Genomic DNA, 11,535 nt, shown 5'->3' with positions numbered 1-11,535 from the left:
ATGTCTTCTTTCAATGATACCCAGTTCCATCCCCCCTTCTTTCTCCTGCTAGGAATATCAGGACTAGAAACTGTGCATATATGGATTGCTTTCCCATTCTGTATTGTGTACCTGATCGCCCTAGTGGGGAACATTACCATTCTCTTTGTGATCAAGACTGAATATAGTCTCCACCAGCCCATGTTCTACTTCCTGGCCATGTTGTCTGTGATTGACCTGGGTCTCTCCACATCTACCATCCCCAAAATGCTGGGCATCTTCTGGTTCAACCTCCAAGAAATCAACTTTGGGAGTTGCCTAGCTCAGATGTTCTTTACACACATGTTTACATGCATGGAGACGGTTCTACTGGTGGCCATGGCTTATGACCGCTTTGATGCCATCTGCAACCCTCTCCAGTACACAATGATCCTCACCAATAAAACAATCAGCATCCTACTCTCTGTTGTTGGAAGAAATTTAGTTCTTGTGACTCCATTTGTGTTTCTCATTCTGAGGCTGCCCTTCTGTGGACATTACATCATCCCTCACACATACTGTGAGCACATGGGTCTTGCCAGGTTGGCCTGTGCACCCATCAAGATCAACATTATCTATGAGCTAATGGTGATTTCTAATATCATTGTAGATGTGATCCTGATTGCCTCTTCTTCTTCTTCCTTTTTTTTTTTTTTTGGTGTTCTCTTTTTTTTATTAAGGTATTATATGTGTACATATCTTACCATTGCCCCACCCCACCCCACTTCCATACATGCCCTTACCTCCCAATGTTTTGCATCCGTTGGTTACTCTTATATGCATGCATATATGTCCTTCAGTTGATCTCTTATTTCCCCGACCCCCCCCTAACCTTTGACAGTCTGTTTGATGCTTTACTGCCTCTGTATCTATCTTTTTGTTCTTACTTTATAATGTTTTTCATTATCACCAAATGAGTGAGATCATGTGGTATTTTTCTTTCATTGACTGGCTTATTTCTCTTAGCATAATGTTCTCTAATTCCATCCAGGTGCCTACAAATGGTAATAATTCCTTCTTTTTTATGGCAGCATAGTATTCCATTGTGTAGATGTACCATAGTTTTCTGATCCAGTCATCTGCTGACGGGCACCTAGGCTGTTTCCAAATCTTAGCTATTGCAAATTGTGCTGCTATGAACATAGGGGCGCATATATCCTTTCTGATTGGTGTTTCTAGTTTCTTAGGATATATTCCTAGGAGTGGGATTACTGGGTCAAATGGGAGTTCCATTTTCAGTTTTTTGAGGAAACTCCATACTGTTCTCCACAGTGACTGCACCAGCCTGCATTCCCACCAGCAGTGCATGAGGGTTCCTTTTTCTCCGCATCCTCGCCAACACTTGTCGTTTGTTGATTTGTTGATGATAGCCATTCTGACAGGTGTGAGATGGTATCGCATTGTCGTTTTGATTTGCATCTCTCGGATAATTAGTGACTTTGAGCATGTTTTCATGTGTCTCTTGGCCTTCCTTCTGTCTTCTTTAGAAAAGATTCTATTTAGGTCCGTTGCCCATTTTTTTATTGGATCATTTATCTTCCTTTTATTAAGTTGTATAAGCTGCTTGTAGATGTTGGAGATTAAACCTTTATCAGTGATAACATTTGCAAATATGTTCTCCATACAGTGGGGTTTCTTGTTGTTTTGTTGATGGTTTCTTTTGCTGTGCAAAAGCTTTTTATTTTGATGTAGTCCCATTTGTTTATTTTCTCTTTGGCTTCCGTTGCCCTAGGGGCAGTATCAGTGAAGAAGTTCTTTAGGCATATGTCTGAGATTTTGCTGCCTGTGGATTCCTCTAGTATTTTTATGGTTTCCCGTCTTATATTTAAGTCCTGTAACCATTTTGAGTTTATTTTTGTGTATGGTGTAAGTTGGTGATCTAGTTTCATTTTTTTGCATGTATCTGTCCAATTTTCCCAACAGCATTTTTTGAAGAGACTGTCTTGACTCCACTGTATGTTCATGCCTCCTTTGTCAAATATTAATTGCGCATACTGGTTTGGGTCAATATCTGGATTCTCTATTCTATTCCATTGATCTATATGTCTGTTCTTGTGCCAGTACCAGGCTGTTTTGAGGACAGTGGCTTTGTAATACAGCTTGAAATCTGGTATTGAGATCCCTCCTACTTTATTCTTCTTTCTCAAGATTGCTGTGGCTATTCGGGGTCTTTTTTTATTCCAGATGAATTTTTGGAGAGTTCCTTCTAAGTCTGTGAAATATGCCGTTGGTATTTTAATGGAGAGTGCATTGAATCTATAGATTGCTTTGGGTAGTATGGACATTTTAATGATGTTGATTCTACCAATCCATGAACATGGTATGTTCTTCCATCTGTTTACATTTCCTTTATCTCTTTTTTCAGTGTCCTGTAGTTTTCCGCGTATAGGTCTTTTACCTCCCTGGTTAGGTTTATTCTTAAGTATCTTAATTTTTTTTTGTGTGATGGTAAATGGGATTGCTTTTTTAGTCTCTCTTTCTGTAAGTTCACTATTGGTGTATAGAAATGCCATAGATTTCTTGGCGTTAATTTTGTATCCTGCTACATTGCCGAATTCATTTATTAAGTCTGTTATTTTTTTGATGCAGTCTTTCGGATTTTTTATGTACAATATCATGTCATCTGCAAATAAAGACAGCTTTACTTCTTCTTTTCCAATTTGGATGCCTTTAATTTCTTCTTCTTGTCTAATTGCAATGGCTAATACTTCCAGTACTATGTTGAACAGGAGTGGTGAGAGTGGGCATCCCTGTCTTGTTCCTGTTTTTAGGGGAAATAGTTTTAGTTTTTGCCCATTGAGTATGATGTTGGCTGTGGGTTTGTCATATATGGCTTTTATTATGTTCAGGTATGATCCTTCTATTCCCACCTTGTTGAGAGTTTTTATCAAGAAAGGGTGTTGGATTTTGTCAAATGCTTTTTCTGCATCAATTGATATGACGATGTGATTTTTATCTCTCAATTAGTTTATGTGATGTATCACATTTATTGATTTGTGGATATTGTACCATCCTTGCATTCCTGGGATAAACCCTACTTGGTCATGGTGTGTGATCTTTCTGATGTACTGCTGGATCCGATTTGCTAGAATTTTGTTGAGGATTTTGGCATCTACGTTCATGAGGGATATTGGCCTGTAACTCTCCTTCATTGTGTTGTCTTTATCTGGTTTTGGTATTAGGGTGATGCTGGCTTCATAGAAGGAGCTTGAAAGTGTTCCTTCCTCTTGAATTGTTTGGAATAATATGAGGAGGATAGGTTTTAGTTCTTCCTTGAATGTTTGGTAAAACTCTCCTGTGAAGCCGTCTGGCCCCGGGCTTTTGTTTGCCGGAAGCTCTTTGATGACTGCTTCAATTTCTTCCATACTAATTGGCCTATTGAGCTGTTTAGATTTTTCCTGATTGAGTTTTGGAAGGTTATATTTTTCTAGGAATATGTCCATTTCCTCCAGGTTGTCCAGTTTGTTGGAATAGAGTTTTTCATAGTATTTTTTAACAATCCTTTGTATTTCAGCGGGATCTGTTGGTATTTCACCTCTTTCAATTCTGATTTTGTTTATTTGGGTCCTCTCTCTTTGCTTCTTGGTGAGCCTGGCTAGAGGTTCATCAATCTTGTTTATCCTTTCAAAGAACCAGCTCTTGGTTTTGTTGATCTTTTGTATTGTTTCTTTGGTCTCTATGTCGTTTATCTGTGCTCTGATCTTTATTATTTCCTTCCTTCTGCTTACACTGGGCTTTTCTTGTTGCTCTTTTTCTAACTCTTTGAGTTGTTGGGTTAGGTAATTTATTACCATTGTTTCTTGTTTTTTGCAGTAGGCTTGTAGAACTATGTACTTCCCTCTCAAGACTGCTTTTGCTGTGTCCCATAGATTTTGGATTGTAGTGTTTTCATTGTCATTTGTTGCCATGATGTTTTTTATTTCTTCTTTGATCTCTCTGGTAACCCAGTCATGGTTTAATAGCATGCTGTTTAGTCTCCATGTATTTGACTTCTTTGGGTTGTTTTTATTGTAGTTGATTTCCAGTTTTATGCCACTGTGGTCTGAGAAGATGCTTGATATGATTTCTATCTTCTTGAATTTGAAGAGACTTTGCCTATGTCCCGACATATGGTCTATCTTTGAAAATGACCCATGTGCACTTGAGAAGAATGTATATTCTGTGGCTTTGGGGTGAAATGTTCTGAAGATGTCAATTAATTCCACCTGGTCTAGTGAGTCATTAAGGATTGATTTTTCTTTGCTGATTTTTTGTTTAGAGGATTTGTCCAATGGTGATAGTGGGGTATTAAAGTCTCCTACTATGATTGTATTGCTGTCCATCTCTCCCTTGATATCCTCCAGTAGTTTTTTTTATGTATTTGGGTGCTCCTGTATTGGGTGCATATGTGTTTACCAGAGTTATTTCTTCTTGTTGGATTGCTCCCTTTAGTATTATGAAGTGACCTTCCTTATCTCTTGTTATGTCCTTCACTTTGAGATCTAATTTATCAGATATAAGTATTGCTACTCCAGCTTTTTTTTTCATTTCCATTCACCTGGAAAACCTTTTTCCATCCCTTCACCCTCAGTCTGTGTGCGTCTTTTTTTCTGAGGTGGGTTTCTTGTAGACACCAGATATATTGGTCTTGTTTTCTAATCCAATCCGATACCCTATGTCTTTTGATTGGGGCATTTAATCTATTTACATTTAAAGTTATTTTTGATACGTACTTATTTGTCGCCATTTTTATTCTTTACCCCTGTGTTCCTTCTTTGCTTCCTACTTCTTTTTTTTTACAGCAGGCCCTTTAGAATTTCTTGCATTGCTGGTTTGGTGGTAGTAAAATCCCTTAGTCTTTTTTTGTCTGTAGGACCTTAGAACTTTTGATAAGATTTCAGGTAACATCCCAATCCCACTATGACTTGTCCTTTGAAGACACAAATAAACTATCCTATTCATCCCCTCTATTGTCTTGTTTGTTTCAGCCTCCATCCCAAGCTGTGGCTGGTGTTGCTCTCCAGTGTTTCAGGCATGATAGCTCTAGGGTTTGATTTTCACAAATAAGTGTGTTTCACTCTTTTTTTAATCCCCTTTTTCATGATGTCACACATTAGTCCAACATTTCCAAGAAATATTTTTCAGGAGCAGCCTATGTCCTTTGAAGATGATATTGTGTCAAGTTCTGCATTTTCTCAAAGATTATTTAAGTAATTTTCCCAATTGGATGATCCTACTTTTTTTTGTACTGAAGCTTATGTTTACCAAATGACTTTAAATTAAAATGTAATATTTCTACAGTATTTTTCTTTTTGTGTATCATTTTATTTTTTCTAGTTTTATTGAATATAATTGACATATAGCAATCCTACATAATAAAGAGGTAATATACAAATTGACCCTCACACCCTCACACAAGATGGCCACCCCCTTGTGGTCAAAGATGGCCACCACAAGATGGCCAGCAGGGGAGGGTAGTTGTGGGCAATCAGGCCTGCATGGAAGGGCAGTTGGGGGCAAACAGGCCTGCAGGAGAGTGCAGTTAGGGGAGACCAGGATAGCAGGGGAGGGCAATTGGTGGGGACCAGGCTGGCAGGGGAGGGCAGTTGGGGGTGATTGGGCTGGCAAGGGAGCAGTTAGGCATCAATCAGGCTGGCAGGGGAGTGGTTAGGGGGTGATCAAGCTGGCAGGCAGGCAAGCAGTTGGGAGCCAGCAGCCCTGGATTGTGAGAGGGATGTCCAACTGCAGTTAGGCATCGATTAGGCTGGCAGGGGAGTGGTTAGGGGATGATCAGGCTGGTAGGCAGAAGGGGTTAGGGGCAATCAGGCAGGCAGGCAGGTGAGAGGTTGGGAGCCAGCAGTCCCATATTGTGAGAGGGATGTCCAACTGCCTCTGATCCCAGAGGATCGGGCCTAAACTGGCAGTTGCACATCCCCTGAGGGGTCCCAGATTAGAGACGGTGCACAAACCCTCTCCAGTGCACAAATTTCGTGCACTGGGCCTCTAGTGTATTAATTTAAGGTATGCAACATAGTGATTTGATATATCTGTATACTGCCAAATGATTACCACAATACCTTTAGTTAATATCCATCACCTCACATAGTTACAATGTAGTTTTTTGTGATGGGAATTGATGGAATTTTTTTTTTTAAGGATGTCTTTCTTTGGCATAGGTACCTGGTCCTGCTCTGCATTTGAGAAGGTTAAATTCCACTGCATGAATGTATTTTTGAAGTGCTGGTTTTGAAAGAGACTTCTTTTAGGGTCTGTTACATCACATTTCATAACATTGGCCTCATGAAGGTATCAAGAGATTGATTTGGCTGAGCTCTTTGTCCTTTTCTTTTATCCCCTCTAATCTCTCCTTTTTATAAACTTACTATTTGAATAGCTCCATGTGCCAGACACTTTTATATACATTCTTATTTTACCTTTACTTTTGCCCTGGGAAGTTTTTATGTTGGCCTTAGATGAAGAAACAAACTCCCAAGCAATTGAGCAGGATGAATCCATGTCACTTGGGTTCCTGAAGCCTGAACTCTTTATACAAAATTGCTTGTCCCAACCTTGGCAACAGAATAACTTGTTGAGTTTTTAAAAACCCTTGAGTTACATCCCAAACTTCTTATATCCCCAGCCAACTTTGGTGTCTGGCACTTTTGGAATATGGATGAGCTGCTAAAAGAGTTGATAAGTTGGTTTCCTATTATATAATGAAGTCCTAGTAGAAACTAAAGGTAAAGTAATCAGAGCAGAGAAAGAGATAATGAAAAGAGTAAGATGACTTAGACCCATTTGATATAAAGTCATTGAAAGAAAGGATTGGGAAAAAGGAAATAATTCTTAATTAATCTTGATAATAGAGGGGTAAAGGGTGGCATGGAGCATCCCTAATTTTTATGAAGACCATCTATGATTCTGTTACACCTCATATTCAATGACCAGGAATCTCTTTCTCTCTCTCTTCCACACACATACTTCAAATAGAGTTGAATTATCAAACATATTTCTATATGTTTTTTATTATCAGCAGTGGATCCTAAAATATTGATTAGAAGAGCAATAAATAAGAATATTCATCACTACTTTTTGTTTTAGAGTTTTTCCTCTTCAATCTTCCATCCATATATACAATGCAGATGATGTGTATCAAAGACATCATACACCGATGACTCCCAAATATTTATTAGCAGCCATGACCTATCCAGAGTCAGGCATATATATATTTTATTTTCATAAAACATTATCTGGAGTAATTATTTTTGCAATTATATATGTAATTGTATATTTTTATGTCCACTGGATACTTTTTTGAAAAATAACTAGGAGTGGCGTTGTTGAAAATAGTGAGGATGTATTTTTTACATCATAAGAAATATGCCAAACAGTTTTCCAAAGTAGTTGTACATTTCACATACCAAACCTCAATGTATGAGAGTTTCAGTTATTCCACATCTTCTTTAATATATTATAATGTCATTCATTTTTCCTTTAGCTGCTCAAGGAGAATAAAATGAAATCATTTTGGAATACTAATTTTCATTTTCCTGCTGACTAATGATGCTGAGTATTTTTTCATTTGCTATTAACCACTTGTATACCTTCTATAAAAGTGTCTGTTCATCTTTTTTCTTTTTAATTGATTTTTTTGTATTCTTAGTGCTGATTTTTAAAGCTATTCAACTTTATTTTTATAAAACATTATCTGGAGTAATTATTTTTGCAAGCTTATTGTCTTTCTTGCTAATTTAGAATGTAAGAGTTATGAAAAAAGACTGTTTCTTTACCATGACCATGTATCTTAAGTATTTCCACATCCAACACTAGCTATAAAGTAAATAATAAATATTAAATAAACACTTGAAACATTTATGTCTCAGAAAGACTTAGAGGACCCAGGATATCCAAATGTTACCATAGAATAACATTGTATTCCCCTAAGAACTACATTTTAGCTGTTTAATTAAATGGATTTCTTGTGATCATAACTTAAGGATATGCTACAAACTTATTTTAATATTTAATGGTAATTTATTATTTAATATTTTAATTACAAAATCTTATTACTTAGAGTCTGAATATTTGTATTTATGTATTTAAAGTCTATAATAAGACCTATAGAAGAAGCATCTTTTCAATATGTTTACTCTGTTATTTGCAAATGTATTGAATTTCCAGAAGGCTCAATTTTAGTATCATCCATGAACAACTTCTACCATCTGAGAGCTTTTCTGATACACTAATGATGTCCATTTCTGAGGCTTTGGTAAATGTCACTTAGCCCAGAAAATGAGTAATTTAATTGGAAATGAGTGACAGAGTGAGGTCAGTAAGACTGTAATTTCTACGTAGCATAACTCTCCAGAGATTGTAAATATTTTTAACATGGAAAAATATGATATTATCTTAATCACAATAGGGATCCTATTATTTTTAGAGTCATGTGAATGGAATTTTTAGTGTTTTATAAGCTCACTGATGTCCAAAAACTGGACTTCAGTGAAAACGGGAGCTTAACTCATATTCTGCCTGATGAGAATTTGTGCTTGATTCAATATGAATTTCATATCTACTCATTGCAGAATTGATGTCAACAACCTCACCCATAAATTAAGATAAACAAATAAAACTCTCTCATATTATGTTCCATATCTTAGTGAATAGCACAATAGTCACTTAATGGTCCAAGACAAAGTACTAGAAATTAAACATGACTTATTATTCTCTTTCATCTCCCAAATCATATCAGAATTTGTTCCCTGCCAATTTATTTTATATACCATTGCCTTGGCATCTCCATTACTATTTATTTAAATTAGGCAAGCAATATATCTCTCAGCTTACTTCAAACTCTTACTTGCCCTTTCAATCCATTCTCCATTGTAACATTACAGAAGTCCTCCTAAAATGTAACTGAAATTACATCATTGCTGAGACTGTAGTAGAACATCAAATTTGGAATATATTTTGGACAGGAAAACAAGATGTCAAGAATCTGGTCAATTCTGTCCTGGGAGCTTTTTAAACCTTTTATCATTTTTCACTCCAGGGTCTTCTGCTGAGTATTAAGTCAGAGAATTGATGACGTGTATTTCCGTGATCTGAAAAAAATGACATGAATGGGATTGGAGTCTTGAGTTGAGTGAAAAAACTGACCAGCAGCCATAAAGATGGCCCATCGCAACACCACCCAATTCCATCCTTTCACCTTTGTCCTTTTGGGGATTCCAGGCCTGGAAAATCTTCATATCTGGATTGGTTTTCCCTTTTGTGCTGTATATCTGACTGCCCCCCTGGGGAACATTATAATCCTGTTTATAATTCAGGCTGAGCCTACTCTCCATCAGCCCATGTTTTACTTCTTGTCAATGTTGGCTTGCACTGACCTAAGCCTGTCCACTACCACTATCCCCAAGATGCTGGGCATCTTCTGGTTCAATTTGAGGGAAATTCTTTTTGGTGCCTGTCTTGCACAGATGTTTATGATTCATCTGTGCACTGGTCTGGAGTCTGGGGTACTGATAGTAATGGCCATAGACCGCTATGTTGCTATATGCAGTCCCCTTAGATATACCATGATCCTCACAGACAAGGTAGTGGCCATTCTAGGTATAGCCATGATAATGAGATCGTTAATCTTTGTTATCCCTTTTGTGTTTCTCATCTTGCTGTTGTCATTCTGTGGTGCCAGAATCATTCCCCATACTTACCGTGAGCACATGGGCCTTGCCCATCTTTCCTGTGCCAGTATCAGGGCCAACAATTTGTTTGGGATAGTTGCCTTTTCTGTGGGATTCATTGACCTTATAGTAATTGGTTTCTCCTATGTGAAGATACTCTTCACAGTGTTCCATTTACCATCATGGAATGCCCAATTCAAGGCGCTCAACACCTGTGGCTCCCATGTCTTTGTCATGCTCATCTTCTACATCCCAGCATTTTTCTCTTTTCTGACCCACTGCTTTGGTCAGAGCATCCCTGGCTATGTCCATATATTTCTGGCCAACTTATATATGGTTGTTCCACCTGCACTCAACCCTGTTATCTATGGGGTCAGGACAAAACAGATCTGGGAGCAATTCCTGAGAATTCTTAACCCAAAATATGTTTGTTCCTCAGCTACCCCAGTCATGATGATATGTATGATATTGTGATTTATATAAATGTTATATGTATGCATTTGTGTTTGGATTCAGCTAGAAGGAGAAACCAAGGTCAAGTACAATGTTTGTATTAACACTCAAGCACTGTGCATTATACCCATGTTTCACCCTACTGACTTTCTGAGCCAACTTGATAAAAGCTTTACTAGAGACATTAATTATTATCTTCCTGCCCTTGTCTCATGTTTGTCACATGTCCCATTATACAGCTGTGCTGTGTGTGTGTGATTCAACTTTACTTTCCACAACTGACTCAACTTGCCAAGGTTTGTCATAGGTTGGCTTTATTTAGCAGAATTAGCTGGACTTTTGCATTTCTAAAAGGCCATTTGAAATCTAAGAGAAATAATGAGTTCATCAAGGAAGCTACAAAGTTTAATATAAACTTTAGTGCCAGAATATTTGTCATGTATGAGCTATGTTATGTGTTATTTATCTACAAAAATTTTTCCATTGAGAGGACTTAAGGGCTTTTGTGCAATTTTCTAAAAGAAAATAACTTGAAAGATAACCATATTCCCTTAGTAAGTATATCTTACCTTAATATTATTCTTTTAAGTCTGGCCTCTAGTGCTCCTGGAATACGCCCTAGAGATCCACATACCTCAATAACTATACAGGTAAGTTTTGAATCAAGAGAGACTCCAATAATATCTCAGATTTCTCTCCAGCATATATGCAGGGATTTTATGTAATGTAACCTGCTTCTGGCACCATTATTAAAATGATGGCCACTGCACCAATCAGAAAGGATATATGCACCTCTGTGTTCATAGAAGCACAGTTTATGATAGCTAAGATTTGGAAACAGCCTAAGTGCCCATCAGCAGATGAGTGGATTAGAAAACTGTGGTACATTTACACAATGGAATACTAAGCTGCTGTAAAAAAGAAGGAATTCTTACCATTCACAACAGCATGGATGGAACTGGAGAGCATTATGCTAAGTGAAATAAGCCAGTCAGAGAAAGATGATATCACATGATCTCACTCATTTGTGGAATATAATGAACAACATAAACTGATGAACAAAAATAGAACCAGAGACATAGAAGCATCGAGCAGACCATCCAACCTAAGAAGGAAGGCGGGGGGTGAGGAGTTAAGAGATAAACTAAAGGACTTGTATGCATGTATATAAGCATAACCAATGGACACAGGATGGGGGTGAAGGCATGAGCTGGGGGCTGGGAACAGCTGGGGAGACACCAATGGGGGATAAAGGAGACTCGTGTAATACTTTAAACAATAGAAAATTAAACAAACAAAGAAGCAAACAAATAAAACGATGGCCACTGAATCAAATCAGGAGAGAATTGTGGTAGTAGACAGATCCAAGTGATGATCAAAATGATTGGAAAGATATTGCCAT

General features: G+C 37.6%; 1 protein-coding gene across 1 annotated transcript; it reads left to right on the top strand.

The window, feature by feature from the left end:
• Positions 1–10,154, top strand: LOC308233682 (olfactory receptor 52E4-like; the record flags this gene model as incomplete). The annotated part of the gene is given in 3 exon segments (XM_080640654.1): positions 1–606; positions 9,778–9,780; positions 9,783–10,154. Coding segments are annotated over 3 exon segments (981 nt in total).
• Between the last annotated feature and the right edge of the window lie 1,381 nt (positions 10,155–11,535).

This window comes from Plecotus auritus, assembly GCF_963455305.1.
Source record: "Plecotus auritus genome assembly, chromosome: 9".
Lineage (NCBI taxonomy): Eukaryota > Metazoa > Chordata > Mammalia > Chiroptera > Vespertilionidae > Plecotus > Plecotus auritus.
This window is presented reverse-complemented; position numbering and strand designations above follow the sequence as displayed.